The sequence below is a fragment of the Pecten maximus genome, chromosome 4, assembly GCF_902652985.1.
Source record: "Pecten maximus chromosome 4, xPecMax1.1, whole genome shotgun sequence".
NCBI lineage: Eukaryota > Metazoa > Mollusca > Bivalvia > Pectinida > Pectinidae > Pecten > Pecten maximus.
Window position 1 is genome coordinate 17,256,684 of NC_047018.1, and position 26,040 is coordinate 17,282,723.

Genomic DNA, 26,040 nt, shown 5'->3' on the forward strand with positions numbered 1-26,040 from the left:
GAATTACAGACTTTGTTTAGTGACACAATTTGACCTAGTTTGAATAATATTGATCAAATAGTTGAGGAGCTTTGACCTTTATACAAAACTCTAATGTACAGGCCAGGTAATGAAGGCAACCAAAATTTCATCTCAAACATGCACATCTACATATTGTCCCTAATATTCATATATGGTTTCCATGAACTTGGTTCACAAGTAAAGCTAACCATGGCAACCAAATGACAACATATCTTTGAAAATGATACCTTTGTATTTGCCATCCCTTAAAATGTGAATATGCTCCTCTCCAGTTTAATCAATGAATATATCACTTTGACCAATCTGAAGCCTCCATTGTGTTTCCAAGACAACAGTTTTTATCTCACCAGTACAAAGTCAGGGGATCTATTTCTACTACCCCAAGTGTCAGCTATAGAAAGTTGTTCTGTCTACTCAAACAAGGATACAGCTCAGGTATTTAACATGTGTTTATTGTGACCTTGTTCTATACTTCTAAAATTCTAATTCTGAACTTCAAGCCACTCAGCATTAACTATGTTGTCTTCTGACAACTCTCGTTCAAACACCTAATATGCAAAATAGTTGGCTTTGATTAAACACATTTTGAACAAGTTTGCATGAAATTGATCAAAGGGGTTAGACCCTATGACTCTTTAAACAAAAACTTTGGTATAGGTGACCAGGTTATCATGGCAACCATTTCCAAAAAGATTTAAGGATAACGTAGTCTAGACATTATTTGTGGACAACATAATGACAGAGGGTTCCAATATAGCAATAACAGGAACAAATTCTCTATAATTTTCTAATTTCAAATACAAATCATTCTGTACCTCAACTTGGAGGGAGGGGGAGGGGGTTGGGGGTGGGGGGACATTTGGACATCTTTTTGGGTTAAGACTTACTCATTGTGTATCCATATTCATCTTCCTCTCCACTGTCTTCTTCCACAACTTCTACTGCAGGCGGGGTTGTTGACCTTTCATCGACCTTTCCCACCGTGTCCAACTCCACACTCTGTTAAGATATACAGTAGATACTGTAATTCATATTCACTCTACATTTCATCAAAATCTTTTAAAATATTACACTTGTATATCTTTAAAATGATACTCGCATTAAAATTCATTGAAGTATAAGATTAAAGTCTTTTATAATGCAAAATTGACATTCATGTACGATTTTGCTTTTGGAGACGAGGTGGGTCTCTAATTCACATACATTTTGTACTTGACCTTAAAATTACAAATTACAGCAGAAAATTTCAAATTTCTTAAAAAGTAGAAAAAAATATTTTCTTCAGTAATAATGACATAATGGTAAATTATGATGAACAAGGATGGATAGTATTACAACAGCAATACAAAGTCCCCTGCCTGAGCTAGAAGTGCACCTATTGATTTCCCATTTTTTTTTGAAAAATGGTTTTTCGAAAAAAACAAATGTGGGATGCACAAATACATGTTATACTGATCATGTATACCAAGTTTCATTAAGATCGGAGTAGTACTTTAGGAGGAGTTGTCCAGACAACTATTGCGTGACAGACAGACAGACGCAGGGTAAACCTATAGTCCTCCCGTTTTTCAAACGACAGGGGACTAATAAATGATACAGGGTAATAAAATTAATAAGTTGGGGCTGGGGTTTAAATATATTATAACAGTACCAGAAAATACAGTACTTTCGACTATGTACAAAGACTTAATTTTACAGTCTTTTGATTAATGACAAAGACTGATTAGATAAGACAAATTTTCAAAAAAAAAAATGTCTAAATTTGGGTTGATATTCCTGCGGTAAATATGTGAAGCTATCATCATAAACCAACTTTTTGACCAACTAAATGACTGTACCAGTAATGTTAACCTCCCTATGACAGTAGTATACAGGTCGACAGACAACGGTAACTGTACCAGTAATGTTAACCTCCCTATGACAGTAGTATACAGGTCGACAGACAGCAGTGGCTGTACCATTAATGTTAACCTCCCTATGACAGTAGTATACAGGTCGACAGACAACAGTGGCTGTACCAGTAATGTTAACCTCCCTATGACAGTAGTATACAGGTCGACAGACAACAGTGGCTGTACCAGTAATGTTAACCTCCCTATGACAGTAGTATACAGGTCGACAGACAACAGTGACTGTACCAGTAATGTTAACCTCCCTATGACAGTAGTATACAGGTCGACAGACAACAGTGGCTGTACCAGTAATGTTAACCTCCATATGACAGTAGTATACAGGTCGACAGACAACGGTAACTGTACCAGTAATGTTAACCTCCCTATGACAGTAGTATACAGGTCGACAGACAACAGTGGCTGTACCAGTAATGTTAACCTCCCTATGACAGTAGTATACAGGTCGACTGACAACCGTGACTGTACCAGTAATGTTAACCTCCCTATGACAGTAGTATACAGGTCGACAGACAACATTGACTGTACCAGTCATGTTAACCTCCCTATGACAGTAGTATACAGGTCGACAGACAACAGTGACTGTACCAGTAATGTTAACCTCCCTATGACAGTAGTATACAGGTCGACAGACAACAGTGGCTGTACCAGTAATGTTAACCTCCCTATGACAGTAGTATACAGGTCGACAGACAACAGTGACTGTACCAGTAATGTTAACCTCCCTATGACAGTAGTATACAGGTCGACAGACAACAGTGACTGTACCAGTAATGTTAACCTCCCTATGACAGTAGTATACAGGTCGACAGACAACAGTGGCTGTACCAGTAATGTTAACCTCCCTATGACAGAGTAGTATACAGGTCGACAGACAACAGTGACTGTACCAGTAATGTTAACCTCCCTATGACAGTAGTATACAGGTCGACAGACAACAGTGACTGTACCAGTAATGTTAACCTCCCTATGACAGTAGTATACAGGTCGGCAGACAACAGTGGCTGTACCAGTAATGTTAACCTCCCTATGACAGTAGTATACAGGTCGACAGACAACAGTGACTGTACCAGTAATGTTAACCTCCCTATGACAGTAGTATACAGGTCGACAGACAACAGTGACTGTACCAGTAATGTTAACCTCCCTATGACAGAAGTATACAGGTCGACAGACAACAGTGGCTGTACCAGTAATGTTAACCTCCCTATGACAGAAGTATACAGGTCGACAGACAACAGTGGCTGTACCAGTAATGTTAACCTCGCTATGACAGTAGTATACAGGTCGACAGACAACAGTGGCTGTACCAGTAATGTTAACCTCCCTATATTTACCATTGTATGGCACTGCCACTATATAACCCTACCAATTCAGTTGCGAGTTCACCAGCCTATGAACTGCCAACAGGAAGTGACCTCTGCTACTGGTAAGCGGGGGAAATTTGAATTTGAAAATTTCAAAACAAAAATCGCATGACAAATAAAAAATCGCAGATGGTAAATATAAGAATTGAACGGCTTTCAGTTGGAATTCATAGTCAATATGAATTCCAACTGGACAGAGGCACATTCAACATGAAGCGCTAGCGCGCTTCATGGAATTTGCCTCTGTCCAGTTGGCATTCATATTGACTATGAATGCCAACTGAAAGTCGTTCAATGCTTAAATGACTGTAGTATACAGGTCGACAGACAACAGTGGCTGTACCAGTAATGTTAACCTCCCTATGACAGTAGTATACAGGTCGACAGACAACAGTGACTGTACCAGTAATGTTAACCTCCCTATGACAGTAGTATACAGGTCGACAGACAACATTGACTGTACCAGTCATGTTAACCTCCCTATGACAGTAGTATACAGGTCGACAGACAACAGTGACTGTACCAGTAATGTTAACCTCCCTATGACAGTATTATATACAGGTCGACAGACAACAGTGGCTGTACCAGTAATGTTAACCTCCCTATGACAGTAGTATACAGGTCGACAGACAACAGTGGCTGTACCAGTAATGTTAACCTCCCTATGACAGTAGTATACAGGTCGACAGACAACAGTGGCTGTACCAGTAATGTTAACCTCCCTATGACAGAAGTATACAGGTCGACAGACAACAGTGACTGTACCAGTCATGTTAACCTCCCTATGACAGTAGTATACAGGTCGACAGACAACAGTGGCTGTACCAGTAATGTTAACCTCGCTATGACAGTAGTATACAGGTCGACAGACAACAGTGGCTGTACCAGTAATGTTAACCTCCCTATATTTACCATTGTATGGCACTGCCACTATATAACCCTACCAATTCAGTTGCGAGTTCACCAGCCTATGAACTGCCAACAGGAAGTGACCTCTGCTACTGGTAAGCGGGGGAAATTTGAATTTGAAAATTTCAAAACAAAAATCGCATGACAAATAAAAAATCGCAGATGGTAAATATAAGAATTGAACGGCTTTCAGTTGGAATTCATAGTCAATATGAATTCCAACTGGACAGAGGCACATTCAACATGAAGCGCTAGCGCGCTTCATGGAATTTGCCTCTGTCCAGTTGGCATTCATATTGACTATGAATGCCAACTGAAAGTCGTTCAATGCTTAAATGACTGTAGTATACAGGTCGACAGACAACAGTGGCTGTACCAGTAATGTTAACCTCCCTATGACAGTAGTATACAGGTCGACTGACAACCGTGACTGTACCAGTAATGTTAACCTCCCTATGACAGTAGTATACAGGTCGACAGACAACATTGACTGTACCAGTCATGTTAACCTCCCTATGACAGTATAGTATACAGGTCGACAGACAACAGTGGCTGTACCAGTAATGTTAACCTCCCTATGACAGTAGTATACAGGTCGACAGACAACAGTGACTGTACCAGTAATGTTAACCTCCCTATGACAGTAGTATACAGGTCGACAGACAACAGTGACTGTACCAGTAATGTTAACCTCCCTATGACAGTAGTATACAGGTCGACAGACAACAGTGGCTGTACCAGTAATGTTAACCTCCCTATGACAGAAGTATACAGGTCTACAGACAACAGTGACTGTACCAGTAATGTTAACCTCCATATGACAGTAGTATACAGGTCGACAGACAACAGTGGCTGTACCAGTAATGTTAACCTCCCTATGACAGTAGTATACAGGTCGACAGACAACAGTGACTGTACCAGTAATGTTAACCTCCCTATGACAGTAGTTATAATACAGGTCGACAGACAACAGTGGCTGTACCAGTAATGTTAACCTCCCTATGACAGTAGTATACAGGTCGACAGACAACTGACTGTACCAGTAATGTTAACCTCCCTATGACAGTAGTATACAGGTCTACAGACAACAGTGGCTGTACCAGTAATGTTAACCTCCCTATGACAGTATTATATACAGGTCGACAGACAACAGTGACTGTACCAGTAATGTTAACCTCCCTATGACAGTAGTATACAGGTCGACAGACAACAGTGGCTGTACCAGTAATGTTAACCTCCCTATGACAGTAGTATACAGGTCGACAGACAACAGTGACTGTACCATTAATGTTAACCTCCCTATGACAGTATTATATACAGGTCGACAGACAACAGTGACTGTACCAGTAATGTTAACCTCCCTATGACAGTAGTATACAGGTCGACAGACAACAGTGGCTGTACCAGTAATGTTAACCTCCCTATGACAGTAGTATACAGGTCGACAGGCAACAGTGGCTGTACCAGTAATGTTAACCTCCCTATGACTGTAGTATACAGGTCTACAGACAACAGTGGCTGTACCAGTAATGTTAACCTCCCTATGACAGTAGTATACAGGTCGACAGACAACAGTGACTGTACCAGTAATGTTAACCTCCCTATGACAGTAGTATACAGGTCGACAGACAACAGTGGCTGTACCAGTAATGTTAACCTCCCTATGACAGTAGTATACAGGTCGACAGACAACAGTGGCTGTACCAGTAATGTTAACCTCCCTATGACAGTAGTATACAGGTCGACAGACAACAGTGACTGTACCAGTAATGTTAACCTCCCTATGACAGTAGTATACAGGTCGACAGACAACAGTGACTGTACCATTAATGTTAACCTCCCTATGACAGTAGTATACAGGTCGACAGACAACAGTGACTGTACCAGTAATGTTAACCTCCATATGACAGTAGTATACAGGTCGACAGACAACAGTGGCTGTACCAGTAATGTTAACCTCCCTATGACAGTAGTATACAGGTCGACAGACAACAGTGACTGTACCAGTAATGTTAACCTCCCTATGACAGTAGTATACAGGTCGACAGACAACAGTGGCTGTACCAGTAATGTTAACCTCCCTATGACTGTAGTATACAGGTCGACTGACAACGGTAACTGTACCAGTAATGTTAACCTCCCTATGAAAGTAGTATACAGGTCGACTGACAACGGTAACTGTACCAGTAATGTTAACCTCCCTATGACTGTAGTATACAGGTCGACTGACAACGGTAACTGTACCAGTAATGTTAACCTCCCTATGACAGTAGTATACAGGTCGACTGACAACAGTGACTGTACCAGTAATGTTAACCTCCCTATGACTGTAGTATACAGGTCGACTGACAACGGTAACTGTACCAGTAATGTTAACCTCCCTATGACAGTAGTATACAGGTCGACAGACAACAGTGACTGTACCAGTAATGTTAACCTCCCTATGACAGTAGTATACAGGTCGACAGACAACAGTGACTGTACCAGTAATGTTAACCTCCCTATGACAGTAGTATACAGGTCGACAGACAACAGTGACTGTACCAGTAATGTTAACCTCCCTATGACAGTAGTATACAGGTCGACAGACAACAGTGACTGTACCAGTAATGTTAACCTCCCTATGACAGTAGTATACAGGTCGACAGACAACAGTGACTGTACCAGTAATGTTAACCTCCCTATGACAGTAGTATACAGGTCGACAGACAACAGTGGCTGTACCAGTAATGTTAACCTCCATATGACAGTAGTATACAGGTCGACAGACAACAGTGACTGTACCAGTAATGTTAACCTCCATATGACAGTAGTATACAGGTCGACAGACAACAGTGGCTGTACCAGTAATGTTAACCTCCCTATGACAGTAGTATACAGGTCGACAGACAACAGTGACTGTACCAGTAATGTTAACCTCCCTATGACAGTAGTATACAGGTCGACAGACAACAGTGGCTGTACCAGTAATGTTAACCTCCCTATGACAGTAGTATACAGGTCGACAGACAACAGTGGCTGTACCAGTAATGTTAACCTCCCTATGACAGTAGTATACAGGTCGACAGACAACAGTGACTGTACCAGTAATGTTAACCTCCCTATGACAGTAGTATACAGGTCGACAGACAACAGTGGCTGTACCAGTAATGTTAACCTCCCTATGACAGTAGTATACAGGTCGACAGACAACAGTGGCTGTACCAGTAATGTTAACCTCCCTATGACAGTAGTATACAGGTCGACAGACAACAGTGGCTGTACCAGTAATGTTAACCTCCCTATGACAGTAGTATACAGGTCGACAGACAACAGTGACTGTACCAGTAATGTTAACCTCCCTATGACAGTAGTATACAGGTCGACAGACAACAGTGGCTGTACCAGTAATGTTAACCTCCCTATGACAGTAGTATACAGGTCGACAGACAACAGTGACTGTACCAGTAATGTTAACCTCCCTATGACAGTAGTATACAGGTCGACAGACAACAGTGACTGTACCAGTAATGTTAACCTCCCTATGACAGTAGTATACAGGTCGGCAGACAACAGTGGCTGTACCAGTAATGTTAACCTCCCTATGACAGTAGTATACAGGTCGACAGACAACAGTGACTGTACCAGTAATGTTAACCTCCCTATGACAGTAGTATACAGGTCGACAGACAACAGTGACTGTACCAGTAATGTTAACCTCCCTATGACAGTAGTATACAGGTCGACAGACAACAGTGGCTGTACCAGTAATGTTAACCTCCCTATGACTGTAGTATACAGGTCGACAGACAACAGTGGCTGTACCAGTAATGTTAACCTCCCTATGACAGTAGTATACAGGTCGACAGACAACAGTGGCTGTACCAGTAATGTTAACCTCCCTATGACAGTAGTATACAGGTCGACAGACAACAGTGGCTGTACCAGTAATGTTAACCTCCCTATGACAGTAGTATACAGGTCGACAGACAACAGTGACTGTACCAGTAATGTTAACCTCCCTATGACAGTAGTATACAGGTCGACAGACAACAGTGGCTGTACCAGTAATGTTAACCTCCCTATGACAGTAGTATACAGGTCGACAGACAACAGTGACTGTACCAGTAATGTTAACCTCCCTATGACAGTAGTATACAGGTCGACAGACAACAGTGGCTGTACCAGTAATGTTAACCTCCCTATGACAGTAGTATACAGGTCGACAGACAACAGTGACTGTACCAGTAATGTTAACCTCCCTATGACAGTAGTATACAGGTCGACAGACAACAGTGGCTGTACCAGTAATGTTAACCTCCCTATGACAGTAGTATACAGGTTGACAGACAACAGTGACTGTACCAGTAATGTTAACCTCCCTATGACAGTAGTATACAGGTCGACAGACAACAGTGGCTGTACCAGTAATGTTAACCTCCCTATGACAGTAGTATACAGGTCGACTGACAACCGTGACTGTACCAGTAATGTTAACCTCCCTATGACAGTAGTATACAGGTCGACAGACAACATTGACTGTACCAGTCATGTTAACCTCCCTATGACAGTAGTATACAGGTCGACAGACAACAGTGACTGTACCAGTAATGTTAACCTCCCTATGACAGTAGTATACAGGTCGACAGACAACAGTGGCTGTACCAGTAATGTTAACCTCCCTATGACAGTAGTATACAGGTCGACAGACAACAGTGACTGTACCAGTAATGTTAACCTCCCTATGACAGTAGTATACAGGTCGACAGACAACAGTGACTGTACCAGTAATGTTAACCTCCCTATGACAGTAGTATACAGGTCGACAGACAACAGTGGCTGTACCAGTAATGTTAACCTCCCTATGACAGTAGTATACAGGTCGACAGACAACAGTGACTGTACCAGTAATGTTAACCTCCCTATGACAGTAGTATACAGGTCGACACACAACAGTGGCTGTACCAGTAATGTTAATCTTTCCTATGACAATCCAGATGAGAGCCACTTAGACAGGTTACAATGTTAATGTCGTTACAAGTAACTCAATTCTATGGCGTATTTATCACCATAATCTCATTATGTCTGTTCATTTGTCTACATTCCAGCCCAATCAATTAACTTTCTTGCACAGTCTGGGAGTCTACAAAAAACAGGAAATCAATGGAGGACCAGGAAGATGGAGAAGGCTGTCATTGTCAATATATTACAAGGAGATCCCCAGTGGCCAGGACTATAATGAACAACCACATACCAGACACAGTCTAGTGACAACCACATACCACACACAGTCTAGTGACAACAACACACCATAGTCTAGTGACAACAACATACCACACAGTCTAGTGACAACAACATACCACACAGTCTAGTGACAACCACATACCACACACAGTCTAGTGACAACAACATACCATAGTCTAGTGACAACCACATACCACACACAGTCTAGTGACAACAATATACCACACACAGTCTAATGACAACCACATAACAGAGCTTAGTGACAACAACATACCACACACAGTCTAATGACAACCACACACCACACAGTCTAGTGACAACCACATACCACACACGGTCTAGTGACAACCACACACCACACAGTCTAGTGACAACCAAATACCACAGTCTAGTGACAACCACATACCACACGGTCTAGTGACAACCACATACCACACACAGTCTAATGACAACCACACACCACACAGTCTAGTGACAACAACATACCACACACAGTTTAGTGACAACCACATACCACACACAGTTTAGTGACAACCACATACCACACACAGTCTAATGACAACCACACACCACACAGTCTAGTGACAACCACACACCTCACAGTCTAGTGACAACCACATACCACACACAGTCTAATGACAACCACACACCACACAGTCTAATGACAACCACACACCACACAGTCTAGTGACAACCACACACCACACAGTCTAGTGACAACCACATACCACACAGTCTAGTGACAACCACATACCACACACAGTCTAATGACAACCACACACCACACAGTCTAGTGACAACCACACACCACACAGTCTAGTGACAACCACATACCACACAGTCTAGTGACAACCACATACCACACAGTCTAGTGACAACCACATACCAGTCTAAAGACAACCACACACCACATAGTCTAGTGACAACAACATACCACACAGTCTAGTGACAACCACATACCACACAGTCTAGTGCCAACCACATACCACACAGTCTAGTGACAACCACATACCACAAACAGTCTAGTGACAACCACACACCACACAGTCTAGTGACAACCACATACCTCACACAGTCTAGTGACAACCACATACCACACACAGTCTAATGACAACCACACACCACACAGTCTAGTGACAACCACATACCACACCCAGTCTAGTGACAACCACATACCACACGGTCTGGTGACAACCACATACCACACACAGTCTAATGACAACCACACACCACACAGTCTAGTGACAACAACATACCACACAGTCTAGTGACAACCACATACCTCACAGTCTAGTGACAACCAAACACCACACAGTCTAGTGACAACCACATACCACACAGTCTAGTGACAACCACATACCACACAGTCTAGTGACCACCACATACCACACAGTCTAGTGACAACCACATACCACACACAGTCTAGTGACAACCACATACCATACAGTCTAGTGACAATCAAATACCACACAGTCTAGTGACAACCACATACCACACAGTCTAGTGACAACCACATACCACACCCAGTCTAGTGACAACCACATACCACACGGTCTGGTGACAACCACATACCACACACAGTCTAATGACAACCACACACCACACAGTCTAGTGACAACAACATACCACACAGTCTAGTGACAACCACATACCTCACAGTCTAGTGACAACCACACACCACACAGTCTAGTGACAACCACATACCACACAGTCTAGTGACAACCACATACTAAACACAGTCTAGTGACAACCACATACCACACAGTCTAGTGACAACCACACACCACACAGTCTAGTGACAATCACACACCACACAGGCTAGTGACAACCACATACCACACACAGTCTATAGTGACAACCACATACCACAGTTTGGTGACAACCACATATCACACACAGTCCAGTGACAACCACATACCACACACAATGACAATCAGATATCAACACTGATCTATAGTGACAACCACATACCACACAGTCTAGTGACAACCACATACCACACAGTCTAGTGACAACCACATACCACACACAGTCTAGTGACAACCACATACCACACAGTCTGGTGACAACCACATACAACAAACAGTCTAGTGACAACCACATACCACACACAGTCTAGTGACAACCACATACCACACAGTCTAGTGACAACCACATACCACACACAGTCTAGTGACAACAACATACCACACACAGTCTAGTGACAACAACATACCACACACAGTCTAGTGACAACCACATACCACACAGTCTAGTGACAACCACATACCACACACAGTCTAGTGACAACAACATACCACACAGTCTAGTGACAACAACATACCACACAGTCTAGTGACAACCACACACCACACAGTCTAGTGACAACCACATATTACACACAGTCTAGTGACAACCACATACCACACAGTCTAGTGACAACCACATACCACACACAGTTTAGTGACAACCACATACCACACAGTCTAGTGACAACCAAATACCACACAGTCTAGTGACAACCAAATACCTGACAGCAAGTAACACCAGACATCAACAAAGGATATCTACTGACATCAGACATCAAGACATGATATCTTGTGACATCAGACATCAACACAGAATCTCTATTGACACCAGACATCAATACAAGCTCTAGTGACACCAGACATCAACACAGGATATCTAGTGACATCAGACATCAACACAGGATATCTAGGGACATCAGACATCAACAAATGATATCTAGTGACACCAGACATCAACACAAGCTCTATTGACACCAGACATCAACACAGGATCTCTAGTGACACCAGACATCAACACAGGATCTCTAGTGACACCAGACATCAACACAGGATCTCTAGTGACACCAGACATCAACACAGGATCTCTAGTGACACCAGACATCAACACAAGCTCTAGTGACACCAGACATCAACACAAGCTCTAGTGACACCAGACATCAACACAAGCTCTAGTGACACCAGACATCAACACAGGATCTCTATTGACACCAGACATCAACACAGGATATCTAGTGACACCAGACATCAACACAGGATCTCTATTGACACCAGACATCAACACAGGATCTCTAGTGACACCAGACATCAACACAAGCTCTAGTGACACCAGACATCAACACATGATCTCTAGTGACATTATGCAGACATTAACAATGTGACATCAAAAGAGAAATGACATACTTGTGGTGGTAATGAGAGAGCCTCTTCATATGATTGCACCGACTTGGTGTCGATTTCCAAATCGGTTGGCTGCAAAAACAAACAGAAGTTTCAAAATTCAAATTTTGTAATATATTTACCAAAATCAGTTAAGAACCAAAATGGAATTTTGTTTAGCACAAGTCAAGTATTATTTGTTTGTTTATAATTGTTGTGTATCTATTTCTATCAATGTTTGGTTTGCTGTCTGCTGTAATAATGAGTACTTTGTTGTTATAACAACAAGAGATGAATTTAATGTTCTTCTGATAGTAATAGTGATCTTTACATTTGATCTTTTTCTATAGCAAACATTACATGTAATTGTATGTCTCAGCTGTTCTGCTTTGTCAAGTGTTTTTTACCCTAAAACAACAACAACAACAGATCCCAACCTCCAATTGTTGTAGCTATATACTGGGGGCGATAGTACCATGTTAGGTTAAAGTAGGACATATACCGGGGGCGGTAGTACCATGTTAGGTTAAAGTAGGACATATACCGGGGGCCGTAGTACTATGTTAGGTTAAAGTAGGACATATACGGGGGCAGTAGTACCATGTTAGGTTAAAGTAGGACATATACCGGGGGCGGTAGTACCATGTTAGGTTAAAGTAGGACATATACCGGGGGCAGTAGTATCAGGTTAGGTTAAAGTAGGACATATACCGGGGGCAGTAGTATCAGGTTAGGTTAAAGTAGGACATATACGGGGGGCGGTAGTATCAGGTTAGGTTAAAGTAGGACATATACCAGGGACGGTAGTACCATGTTAGGTTAAAGTAGGACATATACCGGGGGCGGTAGTACCATGTTAGGTTAAAGTAGGACATATACCGGGGGCGGTAGTACCATGTTAGGTTAAAGTAGGACATATACCGGGGGCAGTAGTATCAGGTTAGGTTAAAGTAGGACATATACGGGGGGCGGTAGTATCAGGTTAGGTTAAAGTAGGACATATACCAGGGACGGTAGTACCATGTTAGGTTAAAGTAGGACATATACCGGGGGCAGTAGTACCATGTTAGGTTAAAGTAGGACATATACGGGGGCGGTAGTACCATGTTAGGTTAAAGTAGGACATATACCGGGGGCGGTAGTACCATGTTAGGTTAAAGTAGGACATATACCGGGGGCGGTAGTACCATGTTAGGTTAAAGTAGGACATATACCGGGGGGCGGTAGTACCATGTTAGGTTAAAGTAGGACATATACGGGGGCGGTAGTACCATGTTAGGTTAAAGTAGGACATATACCGGGGGGCGGTAGTACCATGTTAGGTTAAAGTAGGACATATACCGGGGGCAGTAGTATCAGGTTAGGTTAAAGTAGGACATATACGGGGGTGGTAGTATCAGGTTAGGTTAAAGTAGGACATATACCGGGGGCAGTAGTACAATGTTAGGTTAAAGTAGGACATATACGGGGGCGGTAGTACCATGTTAGGTTAAAGTAGGACATATACCGGGGGCAGTAGTATCAGGTTAGGTTAAAGTAGGACATATACCGGGGGCGGTAGTACCATGTTAGGTTAAAGTAGGACATATACCGGGGGCAGTAGTATCAGGTTAGGTTAAAGTAGGACATATACCGGGGGCAGTAGTATCAGGTTAGGTTAAAGTAGGACATATACCGGGGGCGGTAGTACCATGTTAGGTTAAAGTAGGACATATACCGGGGGCGGTAGTACCATGTTAGGTTAAAGTAGGACATATACCGGGGGCAGTAGTATCAGGTTAGGTTAAAGTAGGACATATACCGGGGGCAGTAGTACAATGTTAGGTTAAAGTAGGACATATACGGGGGCGGTAGTACCATGTTAGGTTAAAGTAGGACATATACCGGGGGGCGGTAGTACCATGTTAGGTTAAAGTAGGACATATACCGGGGGCAGTAGTACCATGTTAGGTTAAAGTAGGACATATACCGGGGGCAGTAGTATCAGGTTAGGTTAAAGTAGGACATATACCAGGGACGGTAGTACCATGTTAGGTTAAAGTAGGACATATACCAGGGACGGTAGTACCATGTTAGGTTAAAGTAGGACATATACCGGGGGCAGTAGTACCATGTTAGGTTAAAGTAGGACATATACCGAGGGCGTTAGTACCATGTTAGGTTAAAGTAGGACATATACCGGGGGCGGTAGTACAATGTTAGGTTAAAGTAGGACATATACCGGGGGAGGTAGTATCAGGTTAGGTTAAAGTAGGACATATACCGGGGGCGGTTGTACCATGTTAGGTTAAAATAGGACATATACCGGGGGCGGTAGTACCATGTTAGGTTAAAGTAGGACATATACCGGGGGCAGTAGTACCATGTTAGGTTAAAGTAGGACATATCCCGGGGGCAGTAGTACCATGTTAGGTTAAAGTAGGACATATACCGGGGGCAGTAGTACCATGTTAGGTTAAAGTAGGACATATACGGGGGCAGTAGTATCAGGTTAGGTTAAAGTAGGACATATACCGGGGGCGGTTGTACCATGTTAGGTTAAAGTAGGACATATACCGGGGGCAGTAGTACCATGTTAGGTTAAAGTAGGACATATACCGGGGACGGTAGTACCATGTTAGGTTAAAGTAGGACATATACCGGGGGCAGTAGTACCATGTTAGGTTAAAGTAGGACATATACCGGGGGCAGTAGTACCATGTTAGGTTAAAGTAGGACATATACCGAGGGGCGTTAGTACCATGTTAGGTTAAAGTAGGACATATACCGGGGGCGGTAGTACCATGTTAGGTTAAAGTAGGACATATACCGGGGGCAGTAGTACCATGTTAGGTTAAAGTAGGACATATACCGGGGGCGGTAGTACCATGTTAGGTTAAATTAGGACATATTTCATTTAATGATAGATCTTTAAACACAATTTACCCTGAATGATTTTTTGTTATGGTTACTAATTTAGTGTTTGATAAAGTTATAAACCAAAGTGCTGTGAAAAAATTATGTGAAAATATTTCAAGATATCATTAGTGATTTCATGGAATTTACACCTTTACACATTATACGTCCTAGATAATGACCTATTTAGCTGTGACATCACAAGTGTGTAATATCTGCCATATCGTTTATAAACCAGTGAGACAGATGAGGCGTGAGATCAAATATCACCATGTGATCAGTTGCGATATCACTGTAATTGAATATTTAACTTTGAATTATATGTTTTACTGATGGAAGAGCTTGGTGGTTGGGTCAACATTTTTATACAAAAGATTGGGAAATTCCTGGACATTTGTGAGTATACATGCAGCTTTAAATAACTACAAATAACTGACCAATAAGAAGGTTTCCCCATTGCTCTTAACATATATAACAGAACATATTGCACATTGACTTCTTGTTATTTGGGTGAAACCCTATTGGGATAATTTGTTATTTTGATGAAACCCAATAGAGATAATTTGTTGTTTAGGTGAAACCCTATTGACATAATTTGTTGTTTAGGTGAAACCCTTTTGAGATAATTTGAGAGGGTTCCCTCGGTTAAACTCCATCGAAATGTCTGTATTTTTTCTGATAAAAAACTTAATCATAAAATAAATTGTTGGTGTTACTTTGAATTTCCACTCGATGTGTAAAAACTTAATCAAATTTCAAGACACCATATCACCCAGTAAAACTATGTTTAAGCAACCTCACACAAAATCAATATTGATTATCGTGCATGTGGAAATATAACCAACACATGGAGGAATGTGCAGGCTCAGCCTAGCCAGAATATCTCTGTGTGTTTGTTCAAATTGTCGACACTGCAGATTTATTTCTATTACAACAGCAGTTTTCCTATTACAACAGCAGCTTTCCTATTACAACAGCAGTTTTCCTATTACAACAGCAGTTTTCCTATTACAACAACAGTTTTCCTATTACAACAGCAGTTTTCCTATTACAACAGCAGATTTCCTATTACAACAGCAGTTTTCCTATTACAACAACAGTTTTCCTATTACAACAGCAGTTTTCCTATTACACAGCAGTTTTCCTATTACAACAACAGTTTTCCTATTACAACAGCAGTTTTCCTATTACAACAGCAGTTTTCCTATTACAACAACAGTTTTCCTATTACAACAGCAGTTTTCCTATTACAACAGCAGTTTTCCTATTACAACAGCAGTTTTCCTATTACAACAACAGTTTTCCTATTACAACAGCAGTTTTCCTATTACAACAACAGTTTTCCTATTACAACAGCAGTTTTCCTATTACAACAACAGTTTTCCTATTACAACAGCAGTTTTCCTATTACAACAGCAGATTTCCTATTACAACAACAGTTTTCCTATTACAACAGCAGTTTTCCTATTACAACAACAGTTTTCCTATTACAACAGCAGTTTTCCTATTACAACAGCAGTTTTCCTATTACAACAGCAGTTTTCCTATTACAACAACAGTTTTCCTATTACAACAACAGTTTTCCTATTACAACAGCAGTTTTCCTATTACAACAACAGTTTTCCTATTACAACAACAGTTTTCCTATTACAACAGCAGTTTTCCTATTACAACAGCAGTTTTCCTATTACAACAACAGTTTTCCTATTACAACAGCAGTTTTCCTATTACAACAGCAGTTTTCCTATTACAACAATAGTTTTCCTATTACAACAGCAGTTTTCCTATTACAACAACAGTTTTCCTATTACAACAACAGTTTTCCTATTACAACAGCAGTTTTCCTATTACAACAACAGTTTTCCTATTACTACAACAGTTTTCCTAATACAACAACAGTTTTCCTATTACAACAACAGTTTTCCTATTACAACAGCAGTTTTCCTATTACAACAGCAGTTTTCCTATTACAACAGCAGTTTTCCTATTACAACAGTAGATTTCTTTTTACAACAACAGTTTTCCTATTACAACAACAGTTTTCCTATTACAACAGTAGATTTCTTTTTACAACAACAGTTTTCCTATTACAACAGTAGATTTCTTTTTACAACAACAGTTTTCCTATTACAACAACAGTTTTCCTATTACAACAACAGTTTTCCTATTACAACAGCAGTTTTCTTAATACAAAAGGAGATTTCTTGTTATTACAACAGCAGCTTTCTTATAACAAAAGTAAATGTCCTTTTATAAAAGTAGATTTCTAATTATTACAACAGAAGATTTCGTCTTACAACAGGAGAAAAGTTGGTCAATGATATTATTTCCCAAAAGAAAAACATATTTCTTACTACAATAGGAGATTTCCTTCTTCATACAGCAGTTCATTTTTTATTACAATAAAAAGGTGATTTTTATAACGACTGACGTATGAACAATACTAAATATTCAGTCAAGAGTTACGGTCATATTATGGCTCTGTTTAAAGTTTCTTAAAATTTTCTTTTTACAACAAAATCATTTTAATTTATGTGTCACACTTTTTTCAGAATTGCTAAAACAATTTCTATATTTACAATAACTATGAAACAAATCAGCTTAATATGATAATTATATATAGTCTTGTTGGCCCAGATGGAAGTGTGTAGGAGGATCTTAATGTAGAAGAAACCTTATACTTGGTGTGACTTCAGACAATTCACCGTATTGTTGGCAGACAATCAACTTTGTAATATTTGATAATCTCAGGAGTTATCCAGTGTATGTGAGAATCAGAATAAGATATTTTCTCAAAAATTTGTAATACAACTTCGGAATGTTTATGTACATAAGGTACTAACAGAAGAGTGTATAGTCTGGGATCAGGTGAACCAAACATTACACAGCCTGACATTTTTTCAGGACAAAATATGAAATATGAGAATTATAAAATGATTGGATTTTTAAACTTTTATGCCTTGTACACACTAAAGAGTTTGTAAAACTTACACATGCTTGGTCAGTGAGGCTCTGGACCAGAAACTTGACTGGTGTCGATGCATTCCTGATTATTTCAACAGCCTGGTCATGTGATGCATTTCGAAGGTCCTTGCCATCCACCTAAAGAATATTTAATTTGATTTTATCTCCAGCATAAAATTGTCCATATTGTCTTACAATCCCAAAGGTATCACTGGAGTGAAGATGTACTTAGTAAGGGAAATAACAGCTACTAAGTGTACATTAAATATATTACACATAACCTTACTTTTACATAAAATAGCACAGCCACTGTTTATCCTTACCAAATTCAAATGGTATTCATATCAGCTATTAATACGATGGCCAAGGTATTGACATAACTTTTATTATGATATCAAATTACATTGTTACATACCAATAATCTTCAATTTAATCATTTAGGGCCAGGTGAGGTATAAAATTAAACAAAAATATTGAACTACTCACAGTTGGATGCATGGGAATATAAATGCCATTTAGACAAAGTCAAATTCAACAATATTTATTACTCATGCATTCACACTGCATATGAATGCATCTGACACATGCAAGTCAGGCGTAATAATTACACCTGCTGCCCCCAATGTATGATTCATAAGATGTGACTATTTGGGATTATATCTTTTCTCTTCTCTCTAAACAACTTTCTTCTTTCTATCATGTCTGCTTTGACCTTTGACCTTTAGTTGAGCATTCATTGATAGTTGATACTCCTGCAACCAAACTAATCCATCTGACACCTGCCTATGTTCATACCTCTAGAATGCGGTCTCCAGTTTTGAGAGTGCCATTTTTCCCAGCAGGACTGTCGTCTAATACATGTTTGATAAAAATTCCTGAGATTGTGTTTTCCTGCTGGACATGAAACAGATCCACTCTTCCACCTGAAAAATAGAATATCAAAACACTTCATGTACATATATAAATAACCTCTTCATACAAAACTTTACATGTGACCATTTAATTCATACAAATTATGCAGACACATTATTCACCCATACAAATTCTGCATACATATAATCACTTAATAAAATGCTTTTTTTTTTATCTTGATTCAATAAAAGTAAGCAATATAAGTTTGTGCATACAACATCCAGGTTTTGGGTCAAGGTCATTATCTAACAACTTCATTGTATGCTGATACTGATAACATCAGGTCAGAGTTCAGTATATGTGTCAAAGGTCAAGGTCATTGTCTACTAACTTCATTGTATGCTGATACTGATAACATCAGGTCAGAATCTCATATATGTGTGTCAAAGGTCAAGGTCATTGCCTACCAACTATGCTGATACTGATACAATATGAGGTCAGAGTCCCTATCTATGTGTCAAAATTCAAGGTCATTACTATGTTTATCCTCAAGAAGAAAGGGTTTATTTGCAAAAATCGCCCCTATTAGTCTTCATTTTCTGTGACGATGCTTACCCACTATGCTGATACCAAGTCCCCTATTGGGTTCCCGTGATAGTTCCACCATGCGCTGTGGTCCCCATGTCTGATTACCAGTGGCTGGAGACCCATCAGCAGCCAGGGACTTCTGTCGAGGTGACACTGGTGCAGGTTCTAGTGAGGTGTTGGTGGTACTGTGTGTGGTAGCCTCAACTGTGAGGGCTGTCACACCTGATATGTTTGTGGTGATAGCGGTGGCCAGAGTGGTAGTAGGCTGGGTTGTGGCTATAGTTGGACTTGCATTGTTTGTGTCGGTTACAGACTTGCTAGCCAGTGGTGACAGATTTGCTCTGAAATCATAAACATATTTCTGATAACGCTAGAACAAGGAAGACAGGTGTGATTTTTAACATAATTAGATGTTCTCAATCATATTAAAAGGTCTTTGCATTACTGCCACAAATCATGGTACTAATTATTGTCATGATGACTATGGCTTATTTTGTAAAATAAATATATAGCTGTTACTTAAATGTTCACAAATATATCATGTTTATTGTGACTAAAGAAGATGTAATTTCAAATTATTGCTTTAAAGTAACTTATGTTCTTTAGAATCAATATTTCATTCTCATCCAGCGCTAAGCCAATGCTTAAAAAGCTTCCTAATAAACATTGATTTTTATGAGAATTATCCAAAAATGCACCCCCCCCCCCCCCCCCCCCCCCCCCCCCCCCATATAATGCCTCTCATAAATATTGCTTTTTATGAGAATTACCCACAAATGCCCCTCATAAATATAGCTTTTTTTTTAATTACCCACAAATGCCCCTCATAAATATATCTTTTTATGAGAATTACCCACAAATGCCCCTCATAAATATTGCTTTTTATGAGAATTACCCACAAATGCCCCTCATAAATATAGCTTTTTATGAGAATTACCCACAAATGCCCCTCATAAATATAGCTTTTTATGAGAATTACCACAAATGCCCCTCATAAATATAGCTTTTTATGAGAATTACCCACAAATGCCCCTCATAAACATAGCTTTTTATGAGAATTACCCACAAATGCCCCTCATAAACATAGCTTTTAATGAGAATTATCCACAAATGCCCCTCATAAATATAGCTTTTTATGAGAATTATCCACAAATGCCCCTCATAAATATAGCTTTTTATGAGAATTATCCACAAATGCCCCTCATAAACATAGCTTTTAATGAGAATTACCCACAAATGCCCCTCATAAACATAGCTTTTTATGAGAATTACCCACAAATGCCCCTCATAAACATAGCTTTTAATGAGAATTATCCACAAATGCCCCTCATAAATATAGCTTTTTATGAGAATTATCCACAAATGCCCCTCATAAATATAGCTTTTTATGAGAATTATCCACAAATGCCCCTCATAAACATAGCTTTTTATGAGAATTACCCACAAATGCCCCTCATAAATATAGCTTTTTATGAGAATTATCCACAAATGCCCCTCATAAACATAGCTTTTAATGAGAATTATCCACAAATGCCCCTCATAAACATAGCTTTTTATGAGAATTACCCACAAATGCCCCTCATAAACATAGCTTTTAATGAAAATTATCCACAAATGCCCCTCATAAACATAGCTTTTATGAGAATTATCCACAAATGCCCCTTATAAATATAGCTTTTTATGAGAATTATCCACAAATGCCCCTCATAAACATAGCTTTTTATGAGAATTACCCACAAATGCCCCTCATAAATATAGCTTTTAATGAGAATTATCCACAAATACCTCTCATAAACATAGCTTTTAATGAGAATTATCCACAAATGCCCCTCATAAACATAGCTTTTAATGAGAATTATCCACAAATGCCCCTCATAAACATAGCTTTTAATGAGAATTATCCACAATTGCCCCTCATAAACATAGCTTTTAATGAGAATTATCCACAAATGCCCCTCATAAACATAGCTTTTTATGAGAATTACCCACAAATGCCCCTCATAAACATAGCTTTTAATGAGAATTATCCACAAATGCCCCTCATAAACATAGCTTTTTATGAGAATTACCCACAAATGCCCCTCATAAACATAGCTTTTAATGAGAATTATCCACAAATGCCCCTCATAAACATAGCTTTTTATGAGAATTACCCACAAATGCCCCTCATAAACATAGCTTTTTATGAGAATTATCCACAAATGCCCCTCATAAATATAGCTTTTTATGAGAATTACCCACAAATGCCCCTCATAAATATAGCTTTTTATGAGAATTATCCACAAATGCCCCTCATAAACATAGCTTTTAATGAGAATTACCCACAAATGCCCCTCATAAATATAGCTTTTTATGAGAATTACCCACAAATGCCCCTCATAAATATAGCTTTTTATGAGAATTATCCACAAATGCCCCTCATAAACATAGCTTTTAATGAGAATTATCCACAAATGCCCCTCATAAACATAGCTTTTTATGAGAATTACCCACAAATGCCCCTCATAAACATAGCTTTTAATGAGAATTATCCACAAATGCCCCTCATAAACATAGCTTTTAATGAGAATTATCCACAAATGCCCCTTATAAATATAGCTTTTTATGAGAATTATCCACAAATGCCCCTCATAAACATAGCTTTTAATGAGAATTACCCACAAATGCCCCTTATAAATATAGCTTTTTATGAGAATTATCCACAAATGCCCCTCATAAATATAGCTTTTTATGAGAATTATCCACAAATGCCCCTTATAAATATAGCTTTTTATGAGAATTACCCACAAATGCCCCTTATAAATATAGCTTTTTATGAGAATTACCCACAAATGCCCCTTATAAATATAGCTTTTTATGAGAATTATCCACAAATACACCTCATAAACATAGCTTTTATTGAGAATTATCCACAAATGCCCCTCATAAACATAGCTTTTTATGAGAATTACCCACAAATGCCCCTCATAAATATAGCTTTTTATGAGAATTACCCACAAATGCCCCTCATAAATATAGCTTTTTATGAGAATTATCCACAAATGCCCCTTATAAATATAGCTTTTTATGAGAATTATCCACAAATGCCCCTTATAAATATAGCTTTTTATGAGAATTATCCACAAATGCCCCTCATAAACATAGCTTTTAATGAGAATTATCCACAAATGCCCCTCATAAACATAGCTTTTAATGAGAATTATCCACAAATGCCCCTCATAAACATAGCTTTTTATGAGAATTATCCACAAATGCCCCTCATAAACATAGCTTTTAATGAGAATTATCCACAAATGCCCCTCATAAACATAGCTTTTAATGAGAATTATCCACAAATGCTATAACATTGTCCTGCAGTAAGTTTGATCTCATCTCCTGAGTAAGAGGGCTCAATACGGGATTAATATATTAATAACAGATTGCTGAGGTTTTTCACCTGATATCAATAGTCTAATCACACATCTTCCATTTCATTTATTCAGGGAAATACATTGGAACTTTCAGTAAGGAATAAAATTAAAAGTACAAAATGTTTTCAAATGAAAGTAATATGTACATAGCATCAAGAGAAAAAAGATTTTCATGAAAAAGATGAAATTAACAGGAACATGATATTAAAGGAAATTGTGTGTGATACATTCTCCATGTCATTTTAATTGTCTACCAAAGACATGAGCATCATAAAACTAAAATTGTAAGATAAAAGCCTACTGTAACTCATAAACACCCCGACCCGGCCCCAAGATAATAACCTACTAATACCCCAACCCTACTCCCAGATAATAACCTACTAATACCCCAACCCTACTCCTAGATAATAACCTACTAATACCCCAACCCTACTCCTAGATAATAACCTACTAATACCCCAACCCTACTCCTAGATAATAACCTACTAATATCCCAACCCTACTCCTAGATAATAACCTACTAATACCCCAACCCTACTCCCAGATAATAACCTACTAATACCCCAACCCTACTCCTGGATAATAACCTACTAATACCCCAACCCTACTCCTAGATAATAACCTACAAATACCCAAACCCTACTCCCGGATAATAACCTTCCAAATTCCCAACCCTGCACACAGACAATAACCTATTTACAACCCCAACCCGGCCCCTAGACAATAACCTATTTACAACCCTCATCCTGCCACCATACAATAACCTATTTACAACCTTCACCCTGCCAACAGACAATAACCTATTTACAACCCTCACACTGCCACCAGACAATAACCTATTTACAACCCTCACCCTGCCACCAGACAATAACCTATTTACAACCCTCACCCTGCCACCAGACAATAACCTATTTACAACCCTCACCCTGCCACCAGACAATAACCTATTTACAACCTTCACCCTGCCAACAGACAATAACCTATTTACAACCCTCACCCTGCCACCAGACAATAACCTATTTACAACCCTCACCCTGCCACCAGACAATAACCTATTTATAACCCTCACCCTGCCACCAGACAATAACCTATTTATAACCCTCACCCTGCTTCCAGACAATAACCTATTTACAACCCTCACCCTGCCACCAGACAATAACCTATTTATAACCCTCACCCTGCCACCAGACAATAACCTTTTTATAACCCTCACCCTGCCACCAGACAATAACCTATTTATAACCCTCACCCTGCCACCAGACAATAACCTATTTATAACCCTCACCCCGCCACCAGACAATAACCTATTTATAACCCTCACCCTGCCACCAGACAATAACCTATTTACAACCCTCACCCTGCCACCAGACAATAACCTATTTACAACCCTCACCCTGCCACCAGACAATAACCTATTTACAACCCTCACCCTGCCACCAGACAATAAAATGTTTATTTGAATGCCTCTTACCCTGCTTTACTTCAAACATCACAAAAAAAAAGCCCATTGTAAAAAAACATCACGACCACCAGATGAAGTTAGAACCTGTGAAAGCTCATTTGCTAATACAGATTTGTACCCATCAAAAAACTGACAGGGAAGCAACAAATTGAGCCTGATGGAAGCTTAGCAGTATACCCCATACCGATAGGCAGTGAGCAAGTCTAACTGATGGGAATGGTTCCTACTCAACTGCTAAGAAAAAATCATGGTTTTATGACACAAATCATGACTAAAGTATTCAGGGCCAGTTTGTTTTCATTTAGATAATATTAGCCCCTGGAAAGTTGATTAAAAAGATTTCTTACAACTTGAGCCATTATGTCATTAAAACATGATTTTTTTTGGTACTAAATTGAGTCCTATTGTCCAACTATAAAACGTCCTTGACATCGGTCTTTAACATTTAGTCTATATTGTGACATTGACTTCATTCCTGCAGTGACCTTAACATTAAATCTTTAATATATGTGGTGACCTTGTGTCATCTTCAGAACATGTACTGAACTTGAGCTCTAAACTTCCATCCCTTCCGGCTACATTGACCTTTAACCTTCATTTCACAAAGATTTTATTGAAAGAAATTGATGGGTTTTGAGCTACAAGCTAATTTCTATATAAGCCCCTTCCTAACCTCCCTTAACCTGTTACCAATGTCTGTATAAGCCCTCTCTCTAACCTCCCTTAACCTTTTAATAATGTCTATATAAGCCCTCTCTCTAACCTTCCTTAACCTGTTACCAATGTCTGTATAAGCCCTCTCCCTAACCTCCCTTAACCTGTCACTAATGTCTATATAAGCCCTCTCTCTAACCTTCCTTAACCTGTTACTAATGTCTGTATAAGGCTTCTCCCTAACCTTCCTTAACCTGTTACTAATGCTAATAAGCCCTCTCCCTAACCTCCCTTAACCTGTTACTAATGTCTGTATAAGCCCTTTCCCTAACCAGTCACTAATGTCTATATAAGCCCTCTTCCTAACCAGTCACTAATGTCTATATAAGCCCTCTCCCTAACCACCCTTAACCTGTTACTAATGTCTATATAAGCCCTCTCCCTAACCTCCCTTAACCTGTTACTAATGTCTATATAAGCCCTCTCCCTAACCAGCTACTAATGTCTATATTAGCCCCTTTCTAACATCCCTTAACCAGTCACTAATGTCTATATAAGCCCTCTCCCTAACCACCCTTAACCTGTTACCAATGTCTATATAAGCCCTATCCCTAACCTCCC

General features: G+C 39.5%; 1 protein-coding gene across 1 annotated transcript in view; it reads right to left on the reverse strand.

Moving 5' to 3' along the window:
- The window catches only part of LOC117325389 (multiple PDZ domain protein-like), a 227,647-nt gene that overhangs the window by 58,933 nt on the left and 142,674 nt on the right, over positions 1 to 26,040 (reverse strand). The window contains 5 exon segments of the mRNA XM_033881561.1: positions 909 to 1,020; positions 12,619 to 12,687; positions 18,481 to 18,591; positions 19,249 to 19,376; positions 19,921 to 20,234. Coding sequence (XP_033737452.1) covers positions 909 to 1,020; positions 12,619 to 12,687; positions 18,481 to 18,591; positions 19,249 to 19,376; positions 19,921 to 20,234 — 734 coding nt within the window.